The following is a 25,123-nucleotide window of genomic DNA, read 5'->3' on the forward strand; positions in this document are numbered from 1 at the left end:
CCTCTCTTCCTCTCTCCCTGGCTCATAACCAAATGATCACACAAGGCTTTGCTCAGAAAAGGCATGAGGCATCGCCTCTCCCCATCTGGGAGGGAGCATCCCATTATACACAGAAAGAGATGCACCTGTTTCCAGAGGTGGCATGGGGTAGAAAGAGCTCGTAAAGAGTCCCAGATTGTTGCAAGAAAGATAATAATTTGATGGGGTTGAAATTAAATGTCTAAATTGAGGCTGCTTATGAAATTTAAAGGGGGTAGAGAGAACATGGGGTGGAGAGAACAGAAATGAGAAGAAAAAAGACAAAGAAAGAGAAAAACACATGTGATATAGTACACAAAGGGGAGAAACCATTAAAAAATACAGACACAAATAAAGACAGAAGCTGAGAGAGGAGGGAGCTGGCACCTGGAAAGCAAGATGTTAACAGCTGCAGAGTGGGTGGGGGAAGCAGAAGAGCTGAGGGAGGGGAGGAGGAAACAAAGGCCAAGGAATCAGAGAGCCCAGGACCAGACCCCTCCCAGCATGTGTCTTCAGCCTGTCACTGACTTCAAGCAGGAGGGTTTTGAGTGAAAGCATTCCTGAGCTTTCTCAGTCTTTACCTCCCCCACCCCTGCTAGCAGAAGAGCCCCCCAGGCCCGCGTGGCAGGCTCATCACACCAGCTGACCCCAGCTTTTGCCTGGCTTGCCCCCATGCCCCTCCACAGGTCACCCTCAAGGCTTGGGGAGCAGCGTGGCATGTCTGCAGGCTGTAATGGGCTCCCATCTGCAAGCACTCATGGGCAGCAGCCCTCCACACCAGGACTCCCACTTCCTTCCAAAGGTGGAGGCTGCCTGGGGGACCTCTTACTCTAACAGAGAGCATGCCCCGTGGCAGCCCACCTAAGCACAGACAGCCCCCACACTCGGTCCTCCATTTTCCCCAGGCTGCCGGTGCTGCATCCATCTCACTAGCTCTGCAGCCCTTTAGTGGAGACAAAAGGAAGGCAAAACAGCCGGGCTCCAGACTCCTCCAGCACACTGAGAGGCAACAGTCCTGGGAGAAGAGTTATGAGCAATGATGAGCTCATCTGAATGAGTGCCATGCAGACGTCCCCCCTGACACACTGGAGGGAAACAAAAACCGAGACACAGTTGTTTCAGGAGTGGGAGCGCGGGTGTCAAAACCCTGGAGCCGTGCCTTGCGCAGGCTCTAGGCAGAGACAAAGTGGCGTGAGGGTGAGAGAACTAGGAAAGGGAAGGGAAGGGGGCAAACAGTCCCAGGCTTCAGAGGTGGGAAATAAATAATGTCCAGAAGGGACTGGCTCTGAAGTGGACCAAATGGCTCTCCTGTCCCATGTTTATGGGGTCATGGACCATTAAACCAGCCAACCTACAGATGTCTTCATAAGACTTTACAAGATTAGACTGGGGAGACCCCATAACTCAGCAGCAAGAAGGGAAAATAAGAGGGGAGAATTGCAGACAAGAGATGTGGGAAAGGGCTCAGCCTTCAGGGGTGTTCTATCTCGGTGGGAGCAGGTCTATGTTCTGGGATCCCTCTGCCTTCCTCACTGCTCTTCTGTGAGAGTTTCTGCCTGTGTCCATGAGATTTAAAACTGCACCAGGCTTTTACCAATTAGTAAGTTACTTATATATTTCCCTCTTAATCCAACTTCCAGTTGCTCCCCCTGGCTACCCCACACAGACACATCACATTCCTGACCCACAATCAACAGGTCGTCAGAGAAATAGTTTCTTTGGTATTTGTGAAGCAAATCAGAAAAGATAATAAAATAGCTCTATTTGCAAGCTCACATATACCGGGATTTTTAAGCCTGATTTAGATTATCAATGCGGTTTTCCACAAATTCTAATAACCAGGAGCTGACTCTTCTGGTGTCTCTGGGTTACTGAAGGTTAGTATTTATTCTCTGAGCCCCTGGCAGCAGAGATGAGTGCAGAGACCAGGAAGGCACAATCTGAACAGGTTAAAGGAACAGACTAGGAACAGGAAACATGGTCTCTTACTCCCTCAGGCTTGCGCCACCCTGTGGCAAGTCAGAGACCAGCAATTGTTAGAAGAAAGCCCCTGTTCTGGAAGTCTCGGGGCTCTTTCAGAAAGGCATGTGTGACAACTGGCTGACATTCCAGGGACCAAATTAAGGAAGGGTGTCAGACCCACATCTTCAAACCACCACTCAGGATCCGTATTTGAAAAGCAACCATTTATTAGAACCAATACAAGAGTATGAAAAGAGGGAAAAGAGGAGGGTGGAAGAGGGGGAGAGAATGAGGTTTGCATCAATGTCAGTTGTGGAAACACATAAATTGCCTACTTTTAAACATTTACATTTAAAAGGCGAACATATATATATAATCACTTATCCTAAAAAAATAAAAAAATGAAAAGCCGACACGTTTGGCTGAACTAAAACCAAGAAACACAACCAAAACTCCCCCACAAACCAAAAAGGTCCATAGAGAATTCAATTTCCCATTTTTCCACTTAGAAATCTGGCTACTAAATGTGATGTGTTTTGCTATTCAGGATGGGACAGAGTACGCAAAGATGCCCAGCCTCTCAGTCTCTCCCACATCCCATCCTATGGGAAAGGGCGGCAAGGCTGCTGGGCCATGGGTAAATCAACTCCTGGCTACTTGGCAGGAAGTGAGACTGTGCTCTCTCCATCCTCCAGAACACCACAGAACTACCTGGTGCCGCCAGAGCTGGGGAACAGAGCAAGTCCACAAAGCACGGAGAACCGAAATGTGACTGCAGCAAGAGGCCAGGACCTTGTGCTTTTGAATGGGTTACACGTCCAGGGCCAAGGAGCAGGAAAGGAAAAAGAGCCCTGTTGGGAAGAGGAGCTGGCTGAGCCCACATTTGGGCAAATAGGAATAAGTGTCCAAACTTTTCCCAAACCGGAGGGAAAAACAGGTCAAAGTCAGGTTCAGACTATGGACACTGAGAAAAGATGACAAATGAGTACAGTTAAGTTGGATGAAGCTTTAAGAGTGTTAAACATATCTCTAGAAAAAAATTTTCCCAAGATGGCTCTTTTTTGGTAGGGGAAGGAGAAAGTGGTTATGTTTATTGAACCAGCTTGTTCCTATGGGGAGGCAAGGGGTGCAGTGACTCAGTTTGGTGGGGGTAGGGGGAGGACATGATAAAAGCAATGATATAAATTAAGCCCACTGTATTCACTTTGCTCCTGAGACAGCTGAAGTCTGTTCCAATCCCATGGGGAATGGGACCTTAATTCCCAACCTGCAGAAAGAAACAAGCAGTAGCATCCCTGCCTCATAGTTTCCTAATCCAATGCTCTTGGGTCTGAAACAGCCTCTCTTCGTGGATGCAAGACATAGAAAATGCTAAGTGCCTTCCCCCGTAACATCCTATGTCTGGACTATTAAGACTCCAACATTCACAAAAACACTGTCAACATCTGAACTAGCAGCTTTGATGAGGGGTGGGGGGCAGAGAACTTGCCGAGGTCACTAGGAGTTCCAACCTTGGGACAGCTCAGTGAGGACTAAAGCCTATGTCAGGTCTAGACTTTAGACTTCGGCTAAAGTATTCTACCAATTTTGATTTACAATGCCTCACAACACCCCTGTGAGGTAGGTCAGTATCATCAACCCCATTTGACAGATGGGGAACTGAGGCATTGAAAGGAGTGACTTGCCCAAGGTCAGCCATTATGAGTCAGTTGAGGTTGGCACACATAGTCAGCATCCACTAAATTCTTGTTTCACTCCCTAGGGCACCTTAATTCTTAGAGTGCATGTGCAAGCAAAAGGAAGTCAGCAGGTACACGTCACTCTGCAAATTAGAGGAACTCAACCAACCCATGAGTATTAACAGAGGGCCTATGATTTATCTGGCATAATGTAAGGAACATTGGAGACACAGACTGCTTCTGAAAATCATGTGTTAATGGATGTTTTGCAAATAAAATTACATTTTAAGCATTAAGGGCATGAATTCTTCTGTAAAGAAATACTTTATCATAAGACGTGAGGGAGTAAGTCATACTGATTTTCCAAAGTTCTATACTGAGTAGCTCCTATTCCTAAGCCCTAAAATCCAAGAACAAGACCTCATTCGAGCAAGAAGCTTTGTCCCCAGTGGTGGTCTTGGTAGTGCTCTGAGCTGCAAGGTCGGAGGAGGGGGCGCAAGGCTAGCAACCAGCAATGGTGGCCGCAGCACTCTGTCCAGGCTAAGCTAGGCGGCAGGATCTGGCCACCAGACACCCTCTTGCCACCGCCTGTCCCTCCCCTCAACGCCCACAAGGCAGCATCTTTCCAACCTTTCTGCGCCAGCCCAACTGGAGGAGTTGGCAGGATCTTCATGAATGGTTCTGGAGAATAAGGATATAAAAGGTGACCCCTAGTTTTCTATTCAGAGAGAGGGGATGAAGTGTTCTCTAAAACTAGTTGTAAGACTCTTGTAATATTCTTTAACATCCCGACAGGCACGTAACTCTTGGATGAAATCAAGCTTCAAAGAAAAAACACCTTCCCCACCTCTGAACTTAAAACTGAATTCTGGTAGTAATCATTATGACCCTTCTCCTAAAACTAGGGGGAAAAAACTAAAACCACAGTCAGCCCTAGCTTAGAATCACATCCTAAAGCTACCAGAAACTGCAGCACACTGACTTGAGCTTTAAAAGCCCTGTGACACAATTTAAACTCTATCTTCTCGGGTCTCCTTGAAGAATCTCCAGGCAGAAAGCCCCTCTTTTCCTCTGTATCCCCTCGCAATAGCCAGAGCAGCACGACATCTACATACATCAGAAGCTCAAAGAATGATTTGCCAACACACAGTATTATGTCCACCAGGGATGCTCTCATTCCAGGAAGGATGAACTATCCCGAGACCTAAATATTAACCTTTTTTCACTGACTGCTGATCACAATGGACAAGTCCAGGTGACGATAACGTTCAAGACATTAAAATGACAAAGGCTGTTCAGGTTCAGTCTGTTTGGAATTCCTCAAAAAGTGTGATGAACTAGCCACTGGAACATAGATCAACTGAGGGTCACACCTGCCAATGCCAGGGGACATCTTTCTCTGTCACACACACACACACACACACACAAACAGAATGGCAAGATAAAAAGTTCATTGCATTCAATTTAGCCTAATTTCTTGATAATAGTTTCCTATTAGATTTTCCGATTAATACTGATGGCTCTTACCTAGGCTGTGATAATTAGGTTTTGATCTATTGTGACATTAATGATCACAATCAGTTGACTTTGAAATTGTCTTAATTAAGGGCTCTTCCCTCCTCAGCTGCCTCCAGTGCAGGTTCTGTCCCCTCCGCCAACTATATTGTTTTAACTCTTTTTTTCTTACTGATCCCAGAGACAAATACCATTAAGGATCACTTTCTTCCCATAAGCCAAGATTTTAAACTATTTTAAAACATTTCTCTGACAGAACAACAATATGAGATGATGAAATGAGGATCAGGATGAAAAGGCAAGAGAACATGCTGTCAAGGCATAAAAAAAAATTTCATGCCAGAAAACAACCAAAGTCAAGCATGATGTTAGAGTGGCAATGACAAGCTGAAGCTAACTCTAAAAAGACAAGATGAGGTAGTTTAAAATTCAAGAAATCCAGCGCAAGCACAAAGAAATTAGAATTGTTTTATGAAGCTATCCACAGAACCTTCACATTTTAACTTTCCAGAACAATTACTCTTCATTCCTGGGAATTCTGATTTCCAAAGTTAGTCAACTCTGTGGTTACACAGTTCAGAATTAAGAAACTTCTTAAAGTCAGACTGTTTCTTAGCAGGGCTGGGCCTCCCTCTAGACTTCCCTAGACTGCTTAAATCTGAAACGCCAGGGTATGTGCACTTCCAGGAGAGGTTTTCACATAACTGACACACGTCTGCCTAGAAATCACCACCTTGCAGTGCTGAATAAAACTACATTGCACAGAGTAGATGCTCACGTGTTAAGACCTGCACCCCCAAGCCTTCTTTTGAGCAAATCCCTTGTCACTGAAAAGTATGTCCTCTGTTTAAGGCTTAAAGCCAACCTCATGTTACTTTTTCCAAAAGGGATGAGAAACTGAAAAAGGTGTGAGCAACTCTGATAAAATGTCCGAGAGGAATAAATGTTATAGAACCCATGATAATGTAACACCACAGAACTGTATCTGCAACACAGATAATAGTTTCCACAGGCAAGGATTAACTAGACCATTAAATACTTTGGCAAAGAGCCCACAACAGGGATCAAAATAAGGGGCTCTCAATCCCCACTCACCTGTTATTTTCTCTCTAAGCAACAGCACTGCTAACCAACCTTCAGTTATCCTTATTTTCTAGAATAAAACAAGCCCTTGTTGTAGTCCATCTATGGCCAATTAGCTCAGTTCATCCAAGGTCCAGGTCTACCCCCTGTGAACCATCACCATCCTACTGTCCCCCCACAGAAATGCGTACCCAATTGCAGCATTTACTACACTGAACTATTAACAGTCAGTTCATCCCACATCAGTATGAAAGTTTTTTGAGGTCAGGGACTGTATCTTCTTGTACTTTGTACCCCCAAGGCCAAAAAAATGCTTGTGGAGTAAGATGAATGTTGATGCACACTAAGATGGCCGCAGTGTGGACAGCTCAATACAAATTCACCACTATTAATTGGGTGGAGACACTGAATTCTGAGCATATCGTATACTACTGGGTGCAAGGCTGGTAACATCTCTGTTTTTGAAAATGTAACTTTTATGATTAGCCATAAAGCCAGCATGAAACTAGAATACACTGGATCAAAACCATTCGTCTCTCCACCTAGCCACAGGTATGTTTGCTTGGTCATCTGATTACAAAGGTACAGACCTCCACACTACAATTTTTCATCTAAAAACCTAAACCAAAAGGATGGAATCACAGATGCAAAATGAGCTTTTCCTTTGACCTCACTGGTGAGAAACAACCTCCACATTTCAAATCTAATGCCCTAACCCAGCCTGGGGTTCTCATGTCATTGGAAGGCAGTATTTTAGGCCCTCGAACTCAAACCCTAAGGGCAAAGACAACTGCGCCCCAGCCCAGACACAGGATAGATCCCTCTGACTCCTACTGTACTTTCAGTGAGCTGGACTAAACACAGATCCAAAAAATGGCATGATGAAAATGCCAAGTACCTTCCAAAAAGCCCTAGGATCTGACCTGAACAGCAGGAAAATGGACTGTAGGGTAGCCACAGAACAAGAATGAAGAGAGTTAAGAATAACCTAACTGTTCAAGCTATGGACATAGGACTAACCTGTCATCACGAACAAAGAGCAGTACACAGATATGGCTGGGGGATAGCCAAGGACCACCTAGACTTGTATTAAGGAACCACCACAGGCTCAAATGCTTCCTTAGGCAGACAAAAACTGGACTGTGGGAGGAAAAATGATATGGCTCTCTCCAGGTTAAAAATGGGTGCTTTCATCAGGGCTGATGTTCCTAATGGCTAATCCTAACATGAGGGTACTGGCCCAGTGCAGAACTCAAAAAGCAGCTACAATGACCTTGGTAAACTCTGCTCTGCTACCTCCTATGGAAAGGGAGATCCTTGAACATTGATTACTAAAAGAAATTCAGCATTAAAAAGATGATTTGGAAGAAGACTAAATAAATACAGCAAAAATGTGCTTCAAGCACCATAGACCTAGATATTTAAGAGTGCTTAGCCCATGGCTACTAACTCTTCTGAGGAGAAAGCCCCATAAAGACAGATTTCCATTTGAGGCTGCAATTGTGCAAGGGCCAGGAGAGCTGCTCAGAACTAACAAATGCCAGAGACACAAGGCAGGCATCCGGTTTCCTTTCTGCTGAGGGCTAAAGCCAGAGCTGGCCTCTGGCTCCCTACATTCCTACAGAAGCAGTTGTGGGTAGGCAGGGAGAAAACAACTGTTCTGGCAGCATTCCGTACAAGATCATGATTCAGTAAACTATGAACAGAAGAGATGGAGTGAAAAGTGAGATATTAAAAAGCCGACAAGTAGATGGTACTTCCTTTGCTAAAAGAAAATCACATTTTGATGAATGTCTTAAATATCACCTATAACCACAGCAAACACGTGCCCCAGCTTTTTCAGGACCAATCTCAGCACTAACTAATTCTGTTGTTTTCTTTGTTCACATGTTGATTTTGGTCTGAAAAACAGTCACTGTAGTTTACATGCCCACTGCCCCTGGGAGACACAAACTGGCTCTGTGGACAAGCTGTCATTTTCTCCACCTGCAAATCAACAGGCCCAGATTACCTCCTCGGGGGCTCTGGCCTACTTCTGTCTTATTCTTGTCTACCCTAATTATATCCTTGGCTACTTGTATGACAAATCTGTTTCCTGACTATCCTTTCTTTCTTTCAAATGCCCATCAGATTAAGTACTAACCAACTGTCAATTATTTAGCACTCGATCTAGGCCTTGAATTCTTTCAGAGTAAAGAAAGATGGAGATTAAAAACTCCTACCCACTTGAGGTATGGGTTAGGAGTTCTCACCCAATCACATTACCATTCAGAAGGATTTTCCTGGGTGACTTAAACCAAAAGCTTCATTGTTCCAGTCTGTCATGTCACTGCAGCAACAGCTGTCTTCTCAACTGTGCAGTGTAATTTTTGACATAATTTATACAAGCACACAGAATTCAATCAGCAGCTGAGCAGGAAAGCAATGGTAACAAATGCTATGAATGGGTATATGATTTGCATATTATTCAGCTCATCTGTGGACTGGAGCAATCTATCCATTCCCCTGATTACTCTGAATAATCTAGAAATGGCTGACTGCTCCTGGCCAGAAAGCTATATGTTTTAAAAATCAAAAGCAACAACAAAAACAACCTCAATGGCTGGTGAAATCTAGAGTTAAGGCTAGTTCAAGCATTTATTCTTAATTCCTCAGCTTTGGACTGGGACACGGATGCTCATAACCCTGCTATTTCCTTACTTTTAGTCTTGATCCTCTAGCCAACCCCCCACCCCCAACTAAAAGAAAATGGCTAAAGAGAAGTAGGGCATTTCTTGGGGGGAAAAGGATGGAAGGTTAAGATTAGGTAATCATCTCTCAATATAATAGCAAAGCAGAAAGAAGCAAAAGGGAAATACTCTGAACAGGGACAGGTGGTTGTTGTCAACATGCTAATGCCAGGGCCTGTCACTCTGAGGTGATAGTCTTCCACAGAAACGTATTTTTAAAAATAAAATACAACAAAGAGTTTGAGGGTGGAAAAAGGGAAGAGCAGTAATACTTTGGGGAGTCTTGGTGGCAAATCCAAGAGTCAACAAAGCAAGAAATTTACGACTACAAACGCTAAGAATATTTAAAATTGATACTGTGGCCGATGGCTCCCCTCCAAGAATTCCCCACAGAAAATAATGGCATGAAGGGGAAACTTGGGTCCACTGAGAAGTGAGGGTCAGGTCTGAAGCCTCTTTGGTACCAGGAATGCTTTGGGAGGCCACAAAAGCTGGCAGGGCTGGAGGGTGCCTAGCACCTTGGCACAAGCAAGCACCAGGCAGTCACTCACACCTACATAAATATATAGTCCAAATGCGAGGGATGGAGGAAAAAATACATATATACCAAAGGTGATCATAAAGACAACTGTATCCTACCCCATCATCCTCGTGTACGAATAGCTAAAAATCTCCACAGTTCATAATTTGTCATTTTATGACAGACTACACCACCTTGCAGAAGCAGAATCAGGGATTGCTATGAAACAAGGCCAAAAGTCCTGGGGCTAAGAGTGTCTTGACAAATCTGAGTATAACATTTCAGGTCCTCCAAGGAATGGAGCTATTCTGGGAGGATTGAGTGGAGACGAACAGCGGAGGGTGGCCCAGACGACCACACCAGGAACCCTGTATTCTACTGGGTAAGCTGAATGAGGTTGGGAAAGCCCCAACAGGTAGGCAGTTGCTACTGGCTTTTTAAAAAAGATGGGAACATCTTTTCCATCCCAACATCTCAAAACAAAAGCTAGCTGGTCATCAACATGTTCTAAGAACCAAAGCAAGAAACCAAAACTCATCATCATTGTAACAAAATCCCCCAATCTAAAAAGCAACCAACCCTGAAAAGATCAAGACTCTAAGGTGATTAAAAAGTTAAAACTCATCTTGAGGTCACAGGGAAGCAGAAGGAAGAGATAAGGGCAAAGGAAAATATTGTGGGAATTACACACAGTATGTAAATGCCTGGTCTTCACAGAGAGACACTTATCATGAATCAGACCATCAGTTATGTTACAAGAGAACCAATACCAACATTTCTCCTGTGGAGCACAGTGATAAGCACATTTTTTATGGATGTGTTTAGGATAGAAGGGGGTGGGCAGAAGGGAGAGGAGGCAGGGAGGTGAATGTATTATATACAAAGAGAAATGACAGAAACCACCCCCTCCTTTAGCTCTTTGCTATTTCTTTCTCTTTGTTTTCCGCATCCTCCGGATATGCGTGCCACGTCAGTCTCTCTTCATAAAATGCTATCACAATCTGTGGACATTTGACATTTGCTTCTTTTGCAAGAACCAGGTCTGCTTCATCTGTGTCTTTCCTGGAGAGAGAGAATATGAGACTTAGAAGGAGAGGAAGTTAGAGAGAGAATCTACCTAAACCAAGGTTTATATTGTTATGAGTTTAACCGACTTGATTTCCTCTCCGTCTTGATTTCAAGGTGAGAAGGACCCTAACAGCTCGACATTTTCTAGGAGAAATTCAAGCGAATAAATTATCAGTGAGTATCATTTAACTACCATATCAGACAGAACCAGAAGTCTTCAGCTAGGACTTAGACGGAAAACATAGCAGACTTAATCAAAAGGCTGAAAATGAAGTTATGTAAATTTACTCCTATAATTTTGATTTGTACGTACTGAGTGAACACAATCAAACCTACACTCAGTCCTATTGATTATGCAGATAATGTTCAATCCAGTTTCCGGATCATCTGAGTGAAAGGGTCTTAACCTTCCTCATCTTGTGGCCTTTTAAACACTCATTATCCTTTCGGTGAGAACTATGGATTGGAATAATAAGAAAACAGAAACTCAAGTCTACAACAGTATTCACATATGGGAAAATAAGAGAGAATGTAAAATCTAGTCACTAAAGTGAAATGTAGGAATTAGCTGCAAATTTCAATTATCCAAGTTACAAAGGCTCTACTACCATATATAACAAAAAAAATCTAGCAAGTCCCTTAACCAGTATTCCAAATTGAGAAAAAAAAAAAAGTATCGTAAATTAAAATTCCAGAGATTTGAGCAAAGACAACTACCTCCCTTTCGAGAAAACTGAGACGTTTAACTCATAGAGGTAAGTATTATGAGTGAGGAGGAGGAGGGGAAAACACACAGCTCGGAGCAGACACTCAAATTTGGACTGTGGTGGGAAAAAAAGCTAGTTAGTATGTGAATGTAAATCGTAAGTAACACATATGGCTGAGTGGGAAATAGAGTCAGTACAGCTCCTTACTTCTGACAGAGTATAATGATTCTTCAAATCGAGGCTTCTGGGTAATTTCCCAGCAAAATTTCGATCAGATAAAATATTAAACCTTTTGATTCTACAACTTTAAGGTAAATTAGCTTCCTCAGCGGCAATGCAGCATGAAGCCTCTATTTAGAGACCGAATTTAAATCACAAGCCCAGAACACTTGGAAACAGAGAGGCAGTGAGGGCCACACCATAAATCTCACTCTGTCTTTAAGAAACCCAATTGAGGGGAAGTAACTACGCTTTCCTCTAAGAGACGCCCCCTCCACCGGATGAAATAACTTACACTTTGGCTAGTATTAGTCTTAATGCTTTTTTTTTGAGATTATTCTTCTCTTTAGACATTATTCAGTTGTTCTGATCCTCAGTGATGGCAGAAAGCCTCACTCAACTCCTATCTTATGGCCACAGGCTCATGGTCTGACGGTAAATGATTCAGAACTGTGTAAATAAATGGTTAGGTCATGTCTTTATGTTTCCTACCTCAAAACTATCTTAGGTACTGGGACTAAAGTAATTTGGCTTAACACCAAAGCCTGAGAATGTCTTAAATCCACTTCCAACCATAATTTCTATTAATACTAACAGGTGTTATTAGCCAAAGATCCTTGATAATCAAAATTCTTAGTTGGGGAATACTCTATCCTCCCTCCCTATCTTCCATACAAATTCAAGCCACCAGCAAAGAAGACCACTGTACAGTGAGGCCCAATCTCTCTCACCATTTCATTAGGAACATTAAATCGCCACAGGAATCTGTTGCCCCAATGATCTTTTCTGGTTCCAGTCCTCTCTCAAAGCCTCGAGCGATATCATTGCTCTGCTATAAATAGAAGATAAAGAAAGGTTACAGCTTAGAGTAAAAAAAAAAGAAAAGAAAACAAAAAAACCTGTTTCTCAGTTCAACAAAGCAAAATCTAAGTTCATTTTTGTCACCAATTCAAAGAATTCTTACAACTTAAGAAATACAGTAGTGGGCCAGCCAGTGACAGTGATGCCAAGAAATATTTTTGTAAGAAGATGCAGTTGTTCTTCCATAGTCCTTCAAGGATTAGAAGCAGCCCTTAAAACTTGTTCATAGCCCTTAAGATATTCTGGAGGCACCATCTAAGAACTCTCTCTTATCTCTAACTCTCTAATCTCCTTGATATTATGAATTGATACCCCTAAATTGTTGCTTCTGAGATAATAAACAAGTCCATGCTTACCTGAACTAAACCCTTTTCCATTTTACAAACTTCAAATATACCACCTCTCAATCTTAATTTTCTTAGACATTTAATTTACCTTAACACTGACCAATATATATATATATATATATATATATATATATATATATATATATAAAACACTGACCAATATTTTTAATACTTCTTTTCACACAGTTGTCTATACCGATGAAAGAACAGCGGTAAGAATCATTCAAGGCAGTACCATAAAATAGCAGATTTCTTTCAGAGCTCACAATACCCACACACTTGGGAGAAGAGGCCCTGGTCTGTGCCTATCCCCTCCTGATGTGGATGAGTTGTTAGCACTATAGAATAGAACTGGACAGTGACTTAAAACAAACTGGCAATTTTCTTGAAGATTATTCAAAATGTAATCATGCCACTGAGACAAGGCGCAGAGTCCGATTCGGGTGTGCTGGCACTGCTAAGCACAAAACAGTGACATTTTAAACAAACCAGGTAATTTTAAAAACCTTATTATGGAACATAATGCAAATTTATCTAGTGGCAACATAAAAAAGATTCAGTAAGACTGCCCAAATGAACTAAATCTCCAATGTCTGATTTTCATAATAAAATCTCTTTGATCTGACATTCACCCTGCTTTTTTTCTGAGAGATACAAAGTATTCAGGATCCAGGTGGTCCCCAAAGATACCAGAACCCACACTGGGAAGGAAATTCCATCCACGGATCAGGGGAGATAGTGACTCAAAAACACAGCCTCTTTTGGGGGCGCTTAAGGGGAGGAGGTTCCCAGATGTGCACACAGCTGCTCACAGCTGGAATGCTGGCGCACGAACTGAGTCATAAATCATAGCTGGCGGCTGAAAACAGTTTGCCACATAGAGAGGGAAGGGAAGAAAAATGTTCAAGCTGCTGAAAAGGAGCCGAGGCGAGGAAAATGCTAAAATCATCACACAGGCAGTAATCTTAAATCAGGCATAATGCCGACTAACAAATTTCTTCTGCAGTGGTCTAAAGAAAGAAACGCAATCCCCTCCTGTACTTTTAAAACATACAATCACCTATCTTCCAGGCTACCTACCTGACAGTCGCCAGCACTGCTGAGAATGCTGCCAGGGGCCCCAGGTGAACATTACAAAGGACGTGTGGGGGTTGTTTTCAAGGTCAGCAGCATCAGAACCTGGCCTAGGAATGAAACTCTCTATGTTGGCTAGGAGGTCTAAAGCCAGACTGCTCCTTTTTGAAAGGACAGAAACCTTAGGTTGAGGAAATACACACTGTATGTCACAAATGGCTAGTCACAAGTCTTCTGCTGTGCTGTTTTTTGGTCTCTTTACTTAGTTAAAAAATGAATCAAATGACAAAAGCCAGAATACAAAGGACTAATAAAAAAGAAAACAGAAAGAACCAAGTCTTAGCTCCTTAGAGAAGGCACTCTCAAATTCCTTATCAGTACACTATATCATAATGATATACACACCTCACCAGAAGAGAGCGGTTTTAAAAGTAAGGTTGTAAAAAATAAAATTAATCCGGGAAACAAAGAGACAGCACAAACCTAGAGTCCACTTCCACCTGCAGCCTCCAATCTTTCACTCTTACTTCAAGTCTTTTTGGAACACTGATCTCCCATTTTCTCTATCACTTGTGTCAGTCTTTTAAAATTCTGTGCCTAGGTCCAACTCACAGAAATCTGAATTTAACTAGTCTGGGGTGAATCTTGGGTATTGGGTCTTTTTAAGAATCCCCCCACCCTACCCTGATGATTCTAATGTGCAGCCAGGGCTGAGAATGAACGTTCTAGAAAGATGGGTATCAAGCAGAATGAAGATAAATAGAGATGCTTATGGCAGTGATGCTAGAAGATTCAGAAGTGGACTTATGCTTTTATTTTATTAAACGTTAAGGGTATGATACATGCTTCACCACAAAAGGCTTCATAACCTTGAAATAAATGAAAGGAATGGAAGCTGGGAGGGGGAGTGTGTGTGTCTGTGTGTGTACAAAGATGAAAAAGATACAGATGAAAAAAGAAAGGCAAGAACAGTGCTTATATGAGTTACTTGAGAATTAATGATCAGAAGAACTAAAGCAACTACATCAAACCAAAATTTCATAAGCATACTTTTCAAACTGAACAATAAAGATTCAAAAGGAAGATGAAAATTAATTTATTTGGAAAATGCAGAAATAATAGAATCAAAAGAGAATACACATGCCACTGAACTGTATGCTTTAAAACGGTTAATTGTGGGGCACCTCAGTGGCCCAGTCAGTTGAGCATCTGACTCTTGGTTTTGGATCAGGTTGTGATCTCAGGGTCTTGAGATCAAGCCCCCCGCTGGGCTCCGTGTTCGGGTGGAGTCTGCTTGTGACTCTATCCCGTCCCCCTCTGTCCTTCCCCAATAACTCGCACATGCGCTCTCTAATAAATCTTTTTTTTTTTTTAAAGATTTTATTTATTTATTTGACAGAGATCACAAGCAGGCAGAGAGGCAGACAGAGAGAAAGGGAGAAACAGGCTTCTGGCTAAGCAGAGAGCCCGATGCAGGGCTTGATCCCAGGACCTGGGATCATGACCTGAGCTGAAGGCAGAGGCTTTAACCCACTGAGCCACCCAGGTGCCCCTCTAATAAATCTTTAAAAAAATAAAAAGTAAAAAATAAAATGGTTGTGTGTTATGTGAATTTCACATCAATTTTAAAAAAGGAAATATAAAAGTTTGAAAATAAGTGCTATCTTTGAAACAAAAGGAAGAAAGACTTAGTAAACTTTTTTTAAAAAAGATTTTATTTATGTATTTGAGGCTTAACCCACTGAGCCACCCAGGTGCTCCAAGAGGTACTAAACTTTTTAAAGCTATTTTCTACCTTAAAAACTTCACCAAGTCCCTCCCTTGCTAAGATAACTTACCTGCCTATTTATGGAGAAGATAGGGAGTAGCTGTTGTTTTACAGGGTCTTAATTTTGCCACTTTAATACAAGTCAGTGAAATATACAGTACATTTCTCATTCAGCCAGGAGGGGGCGCTATAGTTAATCAACACACCTCCCTGGAAGCTCTTTTGTTCAACAATTTACCTTGCATGCCATCATTAGAACAGAAACCACCAAAATACCACTTGGGGAGTAAGGGGAGTCCAGCAAGAGGCAAAAACAATTGTTTGTGGGAAAAGGGGGGAAAGAAGCTTACCTCTCTCTTTTTTTTGGATTTGATATCATCAGCATTGTTCGAGAAATTGGATTTCCTCTTGTTACTTTCCGACTTCTCCCTGGGTTTGTTGTTTTCACCCTCCTTCATCTTCTTATACTTTTTCATAAACTCAGAAATTAGCTCAGGGCAATCCAAATTTTTCTCAGGTTCCCAAGTATTGTGCTCCCTGGGCACAAAGAATGGAAAAAAAAAAAAAAAAAAAAAAGGGAAAAGAATGAGGAGGGGAAAAAAATCCAGTGCTTTCTTTTAAAGAAGACAAGTAGGCAAAATAAAAAAAAAAAAAAAAAAAAAAACAAAAAAAACAAACAAACAAAAAACAACAACAACAACAAAAAACCTACACTTAAAAGAGATAATAAATTTGATCCTAGGAATCTTGATAAGATAAATGAAAAAATATATCCACAAAGAAACTTGCAATTTCTTATAGCAGTATTTCAATAGCCAAAGACAGAAAACAATTCAAATGTCCATCAACTTGTGAATGGATGAATAAATGTGGTACATTTATAAAGGAGAATACTATTCGGCAACAAAAGGTACACAATACTAATTAATACATGCCACAACATGAAAGAACCTCAAAAATAATATGCTAAGAAACCAGATACAAAAGACTATATATTGTCTGATTCCATTTATATGAAATGTAGGAAAGACACATTTAGAGACAAAATGTGGGACTGAGATTAACTATAAATGAGCTCAAGGGAATCTGGGGAAATTACGGGAATATCCCAAATTGGAGTGTGGTAATGGTTGACAACTCTATGAATTTACTAAAATTCATTGAATTGTATACTTTCAATGGATGAATTTTATAGTATCTAAATTATACCTCAAAAAAGTTTTTTAAAACTCAAAATATGAATTCTGCTTTATAAAATAATGATTTCATATAATCGTCTATGCAAATCCTGAGAGAATAATGTAACAAAGCATGCATCCCCAGTTTACACTATCTTTAACATGTTACTTACATTTTGAACAAATGTCAATAAATTATTTCAAGATTAGAAGTACTGCAAGATTTTTATTAAGAAAAAAGGTAGTATAAGGGCTTAAATCATTAGAATATAGGTGAACAGTAAGAAGATGACTCAGAAGTGGGATTGGAGTACATTAATTATGTTGTGGAATCAAGTCTACTGTTACCAGGCAGTCAAAACACATTTTTATATTAACAAAAAACAAATATTAATATTAGTATTAATTTTAAAAAACCCGAATACTGAATCTAACTAAACTTGAATCAAAGGAGTCCTATTATGAGGAAAACAGTTATTATTCACAAAGTTGTTTCTATTCCCGGCAGGGGTTTCAGAAAACCAAACTACCAACTACATTATAGGCTTATGGAATCAAATCATGAGATGTACCTCCATAGGAAAAACCAGACCAGGCATCCTCTTCACTCCTAGCCAGTGGCAGAAGTTCTTTCGGTTAAATAGTAAGGACTAGTTTATATTAAAGTATATGTGGAAATATATCATAGAAACAGTTTCTACAATCCTTTCATTGACCCGGGTAAAAATTACTTAATTTATGTACTATCCATTTAAAATATTTTATTTTGGGGGCGCCTGGGTGGCATTAAAGCCTCTGCCTTCGGCTCAAGTCATGGTCCCAGGGTCCTGGGATCGAGCCCCGCATCGGGCTCTCTGCTCAGCAGGGAGCCTGCTTCCCTTCCTCTCTCTCTGCCTACTTGTGATCTCTGTCTGTCAAAAAAAAAAAAAAAAAAAAAAAAAAAAAAAAAAAACAAAAAAACTAAAATAAATAAATAAATAAATAAATAAATAAATAAAATATTTTATTTTGGTTTTCAAATAAGGTATCTTTAGATGCGCGTGGTTTGAACACACACCATAACTAGACTCAAATAAGAAGGAGAATAATGGAAAAATAAGGTATTTATTCTAGATTTAAAACTTTCTGCAAAAAGAGCTTGAGAATGAGACAAGATTTATTTCGAAATCATTTGAGCTAAAACTAGAAAAGCCTCTCCTTCATAGCTCTTCTTTCAGCAAAAGGCAAAAAAACCAAAAACCCCACCTCATACAGTAACTTTCCCCCAAATCCACAAACCACAGTTTCTTCTAGGATATCAAAAGAAATTAAGACACCAAAAGCAAGAGGTGTGCCAACACTGAACACAAGCAAGCAGACATGGAGGGAGAGGAGCAAATCTCTATGGATAGCAAGGAAAGACAGTCCTATAATGGGATTCTCTCTTTTCCTACCATATTGGTATTGCTGCTTCTACAACAACCAATTTCCACCCAAAAGACAGCATGGTATAATTTAAAAAAAGCCTATGCATTAGGGCCAAAGAAATCTGATACTAGATCCTTGGGCCAGCACTTACCAGTTATGCCATCTTCGGCAAATAGCTTCGCTAACTTCCTCATCTGTAAACTGAAAATACCTCTAAAGGCTGTTATGAGAATGAAAGAAAACACATGAGGTAGAAGAATCTGACCACTGCCCAACAAGCAGTAGGTACTTAGTTAGGTAATGCTAACAGGGCAAAATTTGTTTTAGTCTTTTAATGAAATCCTGGGCACTTCTGAGAAAGTAAGCACAAGTGCTTTAATCCATCCACCTCAAACTTCCTTTCCCTCTTTAATCTATTAAGTTACCAGTAACTCAAATACAGACACAGTCTCAAGAACCTTCGAAATGACCAACAACTTCCAATGGTGATTCAATGAGCCCAATAAACACCCTTAAAATCTTTCAATGTTCTTTTAATTCCTATTTCTAGGTCTCTCAAACTCATAATTTCTCAACTCTAAAGGATGTGGTGTTATCACTCCTCTTCAGAAATATGGAGGGCATACTCTGATTGCTGTGCTACCCACATTTCATGCTCTCTGTGCTAGAGATCCTAAGCATCCTGTAGTGCATGCACTGTCCCACTTAAAACGCCAAAAGTGCTCCAAATGAGAAACACTGACTTATGTAGTAAAATAACCTTAGGTATGTTCCAAAGGCTCCTGATTCAGACCTTTGTCCAAAGGTACCATCAAAATTTGAACCATTTAGTACATATAAGTCCTACACGTTAAAGCTGTGATGTTCAATGTGCTAACTACTAGCCACATGTGGCTAACTGAACACTTGAAATGTGACTAGTCTGAACTGAGATGTGCTATAAAATGTAAAATACACGAGATTTTTAAGACTCAGCATGAAAAAGGTAATATAAAATATCTTAATTTTTATACTATTAATGTTGAAATTTATACTATTAATGTTGAAAATCTGATACACTGATAAATTATTAAAATTTCTTTTGGGGTGCCTGGATGGCTCAGTGGGTTAAGCCTCTGCCTCGGGCTCAGGTCATGGTCTCAGGGTCCTAGGATCGAGCCCCACATCGGGCTCTCTGCTCAGCAGGGAGCCTGCTTCCCCCTTTCTCTCTGCCCGCCTCTCTGCCTACTTGTGATCTCTCTGTCAAATAAATAAATAAAATCTTTAAAAATAAATTTCTTGGGGCGCCTGGGTGGCTCTGTGGGTTAAGCCGCTGCCTTCGGCTCAGGTCATGATCTCAGAGTCCTGGGATCGAGCCCCGCATCGGGCTCTCTGCTCTCTAGGGGAGCCTGCTTCCTCCTCTCTCTCTGCCTGCTTGTGATCTCTCTGTCAAATAAATAAAATCTTTAAAAAAAAAAAAAAATTTCTTTAATGCGGCCACCAGAAATGTAGAATTCCCCATGAGCCTTGCATTATATTTCTATTCCAAGCCACTCCAAGAAGACTGTACCAGTTCCTACCAGTGCACTGGGTTCTGGAAAATCCATTATTTGTTATCAGGCATCCTGAGGAAGAGAATTAATCAAAAACTGAGGCAAAATGTCTAACAATTACACATATTTTACCTTTCAAGCTACCTCCTCTGTGCTTCAATGTGTCTAGTTGTGTTTATTCCAAGGAAAAAGAATAATCACCTTTAGCACTTCAGCTTAAAGCCATTTAAGCCATTGACATTCTAGTCAATACTTCAGTATCGTTCTTAAAGCTCATTGACAAAAAAAAGGGGGGGGTTTAAGGTCTTCAAAAAAACAAAAACAAAAAGCCAGACAGATTTTATTAAAGTATTAATTGCAGAAACTAGGTGGTGTGTATCTGAGTGTTCAATTTCTTTTGCCTAAGCTGTAGATCTGAAATTAAAAAATTAAATATTGGGAGGAAAAAAAACGTGGCCTCAGATTTAAGTTTCTCATTAAGAGGAGTCCTTCACTCTAGGTCACTTGTGAGATCCAAGAATCATTCTGGAAAGCTATGGGCTATGGAATGGATGACTTCTGCTTCAATGTATATATTTTAGCTTAGTTATATCCATAAGAATACTAACAGTGACAGTTTATACTTTTTTTAAAAGAAGATTTTATTTTTAAGTAATCTCTACACCCAGCATGGGGCTCGAATTCACATTCCTGAGATCAAGAGTCACATGCTGTACCAACTGGGCCAGCCAGGTGCCCTAATAATAGTTTATATTTATTTACACTGAGCTTACCTGTCAGTCTCTACATATACCCAACATCTCTAAGACAAGTACTATTTCCTCTTCCTATTTTATTGAGGAAGGAAAAGATTAAGGAACTAAACCAAGGTCACCCAGCTCATAAGTGGTGGAACAAGAATCTTGACCTAAGCAATCTGGCTCCTCATCTAAGCACCTAACCAATTCATTATACTATCTCTCAAAAGCATTATCATTAGAACACCAGCTCGAAGGGAGACTCTATTTAGTTTATTGCTGTGTCTTCTGACTCTTAGGAGGAGTGCAGGTGAGGAGAGAAAAAGACGAAGATGGCAATGGCTCATGGGGAAGGAAACCAAAGGTGTCCACCTCTGCAGAGTGCTAAGGCCTAAAGAAGACACTTACTCAGAAAAGCCTTTCCACTTCAGTAGATATTCCACTTGCCCCTTAACTACACGCCTGTCTAGCACCTTCTCGACAACATACTCCTCCTCATCCTCTGAAGAAGAACTGTCAGCTGTCCGCTTGGTTTTCTTTCCCATGTTGCACGCTGTTCCACCTGAAGGACTAAGGCCACCGGGTTCCTGCAAAGAGGAAGGACAAAATGATCGAAATCCATGCAAGGAATTAAAACTTTGTCTTTTCTTGATGGAATGCAGAGGGGATAACACAAAGTTGCCATGTACCCTTCTCTTGGGTCTTGAAGCATTCTATAGACGGTTCCTAAGAATATAAGGAGAAAATGGTCAATCCCCACTTTCCCAAAAACAACTTTTTCTTCAGCTCACAAGACCAAAATCATTATTATACACACAACTAACTCTTCTAATTTCAGATTCCAAAAGACAAGTGGTGTGGTATGTTACTCCTGGGTACTTCTTCTATAACTGTTAACAAGCCAGGATCTCAAACAAATGTAGAAAGCTACCAGTTAAAAGTACAGTGACAAAATTAAAACCTTACCTTTAAGGTGAATAAGGTTCTTCATAAAAATGAAAAAAGAAAAGCCCCAAAATGTAACCTTCCCCTGCTTTGAGGATCTTGACTAGTCTCTTGGCAGCACAAAAAGGCCTGCTCAGGCATCTTCTCCACTGTCTTCAGTGACTTGGTATACCTTTCCCTCAAACAAACTGAGCTTGTCCCTAGAGCGTCCATCAGTTCACAAAAGCAAGGCTGGCATCTCAGATACATGAAGCCTTTTTTTTCACTTAGGGATGGTAGAGAGGCAAGAACAACAACAAATATTTTTAGTCCAAAAACTAAAAAAATTCAGTAATTCTCATGGCTCAACTAATCCAAATGGTTAAGGAGGTACTTCTCTTAACTGGAGTTGACTTTGGGCCAAAGGAAGAAGAGGAGGAAAAAGAAGTCTGGCCCCAAACTCACATCAACACGAAGCCTCAAAACACAGAGGAACCATTCATAGGCCCAAGGAAAGCTGAAGCAAAGCAACACAAATGGAAATTGAGTTAAGCTCAGAAATATGCACAACCAGGGGGTACTCAACACAGATCTAGTTTTTAAAATTCCCACATTGTTGTTTCCATAATCACTTTTAAGAATTCTTTAACCAAGTTAAATGGTGCCTACAGTCTGGATTATAGAGTAGCAGAACTGTTTTCTTAGCTGAACTCCATTTTTATTCTTCCGTAATCTTAAAAGATTTTTTTTTTCAGCACTCTCTAAAAATATTTCCATCCTGACTAAAAGATGACTCCCAGGAACAGGGAAGGCCACTACTAATCTCAGAATTGTGTTCAAGTCAAGTAACATAAAAAGTTGCATTTGTCCATTTACTTCAAGTTAGCAAAATTTAAGGAATTATTCCAAGAACATCTAGTTGGAAACCGTATCTCCAGAACCTATTAGCAATAAATAGGTCTGCCTACCCAAAAAACTGTCTGTACCCATTACTCCCCTATAAAAAAAACTTAAGTTTTTATTAAAGTACTTTATTCAGAAGAGGGGGTGGAGGGGGAGAATGTAGACAGGAGTTTCAAAATAATTTTCCCATGAATTTAGAAGAGAGTCCTAAGCTTCAAGAAAAAAAAAATCTTATTTATTTAAAATAAAAACAGCCTCCAATCTCACCAGAGACAGGAAATGTCATATTCCAGGGAGAGTACCCCACCCCCACCCCACTCACCTTGGAATTTCCGGGAGCTGAGCAGTTTAGGTCAGAGCGCTGGGGTTAAAACCAGCCCCGGGTTAGATGCATGCAGTTAAGCATTGTGGCTATGGCCTCCCCTGCCTCACGAGGAAAAACAAGGATTTACATATGTGTTCTTCAGTTTGAGGGAGGAAAGAGGAAAATCTCCCTTTATACCTTCATGCAGAAGAGGAGCCCCAAAGGTAGAAGATGAATGGGGGTTCCCTCCTTTACCTACCGGATCGCCCCAGTTCTCTTTCCCTCTGGGCTAACAGGAGGGGCCTCCCCTCCCAGGTCTAGGGCTTGGCGGGCTGGCAGCTCCCCCGCCCCCACCCAGCTGCCTGGGAGCCACTGCGCAGCTGTCCCAGCCCGTTGCCATGGCAACTGGCAGCAGTACTAGACTAAGGGTGGGGGGGCGGAGAGGCAAACGGAAAAGTTAAAAGGCTTAACTTTCCTTTTCAGTGAAGACTGGGTGGAGAAGTTGGAAGGTACTCTCCCGGCCTCAAAGCGAAGGCATTCAGAACTCAAGGGAATTGGTTCTTGGGTTTTAACCCCAAAACCTGTGCTTATTCCTCTAAGAGCACCGGGAATTAATCAATAGCATTTTAAGATCATCTAACAGGATTATAGCTCAACTGGAAGGGGGAGGGGAAAAGCTAGGTCCCTCTACAACAGGATCAGTACAAACCCCTCACCCCTAACCCAGCCCACCAGAAGCACTTTAAATAAGGCCTTTTCTACCATCTGTCACTGAACAGTTAATTAAAATTGCTTGGGGGATGCGGGATAACAGGAAGGGGGGAAGGGAAGTATTTCAAGATACTCTACAACTTTCCTTCTTTGAGGGATTATTAGATACAGAAACAGAATCCAGACACTTGAAGCACTACCAAAGAACCTATCCACTGAAATTACAAGTAGAAAAAAATGTAATCCTTAAGTAGTTTTTAAAGAGGACAGCAGTCCAGCCACAACCATTATTGTTTTATTAAAACCACTTTTTGGGGGGGGGGGTTGCCTGAGTGGCTCAGTGGGTTAAGCCTTGGCCTTCGGCAGCTCAGGTAATGGTCCCAGGGTCCTGGGATGGCGCCCCTCCTGGGGCTCTCTGCTCAGCGGGGGGCCTGCTTCCCCCCCCCTCTCTGCCTGCCTTTCTGCCTACCTGTGATCTCTGTCAAATAAATAAAATCTAAACAAAAAACAAAAAACACTCCTCGGGGTGCCTGGGTGGCTCACTCAGTCAGTTAAGCATATGCCTTTGGCTCAGGTCATGATTTCAGAGTCCTGGGATCAAGCTCTGCACAGGGCTCCCTTGCTCGGCGGGAAGTCTGCTTCTCTCTCTCCCTTTACTCCCCGCCCCTTCTTCCCGCTACTACTCTCTGCTCTCTCAAATAAATAAAATGTAAAATAAACAAAAAACAAAAAACACATTTCATTAATTGTTATTGTAATATTATGAAACAAATTTTTAAATAATTACTACCCACCCAAAGCATTACTATATAGTAATTTAAAACTCCATATATCAATAATCCCTAATACTTGAAAAAAGGATTGTGATAAAGAAGAGATCTACTTAGAGACTACAAGTCCCATAAAGTTTCTTTTCTCCTGGCCCTAAAGACCATTTTGGAGAGCTCCAAAGCCTTCCCTCTGCTTTAGGATTCTGGTCTTTAAGACAGTTTTAGGCAGCTGTCATAGGAGAGTAAGAAAAAGGGATAATCAAAAGCAAAGACCCCAACTGAGAAAAAGGTGGAGAACAGTGATTATTTTAGTTATCAAACAGAAGAAATTATAGGGTATGAGAGTAGACAGTTTTTAACTACAGAAGATTTCCTCAAATTTGAATATACCTGTCAGAAAAATCTCTGGGTAAAAAGGCCTTTTTGGACTTTTCCTAACTTTTTAATACTTTTGTAGTTAAGGGATATAAAAACAATGGAAAGGAATTAGATCAGGGTTCTCACTGTGTGATCAACCTGCCATGTATGATCTTGAGTAAATAATTTGAGACCTAACCTCAGTATCACTAAAATGGGCCAAATCCCCACTGCCTACCTCCTAGGGAAACAGTGAGTTTAAATAGAGACCAAAGAGCTGGTAAGTCCCCCAAAGAGAAGCTTTTGTAAAAATATAGGGCCAAATTCTACAGCAGCAGGAAATACGTGACCTTCCAAATTCCTAAGCCAGTAAACCTTATCACATGCAGTAACTCCTGCAGCTCAAAATGTTAGTAGACAGCAAGAAAGAAGGGGGAGTATCTTTGTTAACTAGGTACAGGTACGGGTAAACTAATAAAGCTTCGGAGAATAAGGTACATTCTCTCTTAAGGGTAAAATACTTATTCTTACTCCCTAACACTCAGAAAAGCACTGGAAATGGCAATATAAAAAGACTAACAGTAATTCTGTGAAAAGATAAAGGAAAAAAATGACAGCAACATTATTATTTTAGTGAAACCTTTCAAGGAAAAAAAAAGTGAAATCAACAAGGAAAAGGACAAAAATATTCTGGTGTCTACCCCCTTCCTAAAACATCCGGAAATAATGTCAGATCAATTTCCTCCTTTC

At 41.0% G+C, this 25,123-nt stretch overlaps 1 protein-coding gene across 2 annotated transcripts in view; it reads right to left on the reverse strand.

Annotated features, from left to right (window-relative positions):
• Window positions 1–6,823: 6,823 nt before the first annotated feature.
• LOC111157816 (chromobox 5) overlaps window positions 6,824–25,123 on the reverse strand; it is a 33,404-nt gene continuing 15,104 nt past the window's right edge. Inside the window, exons 1-5 of one of the 2 annotated variants that reach the window (XM_022519483.1) lie at window positions 22,795–22,879; window positions 20,813–20,991; window positions 15,901–16,087; window positions 12,232–12,332; window positions 6,824–10,568 (exon numbers count right to left, since the gene is read on the reverse strand). In XM_022519483.1, coding sequence (XP_022375191.1) covers window positions 10,418–10,568; window positions 12,232–12,332; window positions 15,901–16,087; window positions 20,813–20,949 — 576 coding nt within the window. In that variant the 5' untranslated portion in view covers window positions 20,950–20,991; window positions 22,795–22,879 and the 3' untranslated portion in view covers window positions 6,824–10,417. Of the gene's footprint in view, window positions 10,569–12,231; window positions 12,333–15,900; window positions 16,088–20,812; window positions 20,992–22,794; window positions 22,880–25,123 lie in introns of those variants that run through there. The other variant, XM_022519482.1, reaches the window with a different exon arrangement.

The sequence above is a fragment of the Enhydra lutris genome, unplaced genomic scaffold (assembly GCF_002288905.1).
Source record: "Enhydra lutris kenyoni isolate GAN:26980312 unplaced genomic scaffold, ASM228890v2 scaffoldscaffold56, whole genome shotgun sequence".
Taxonomy (NCBI): domain Eukaryota; kingdom Metazoa; phylum Chordata; class Mammalia; order Carnivora; family Mustelidae; genus Enhydra; species Enhydra lutris.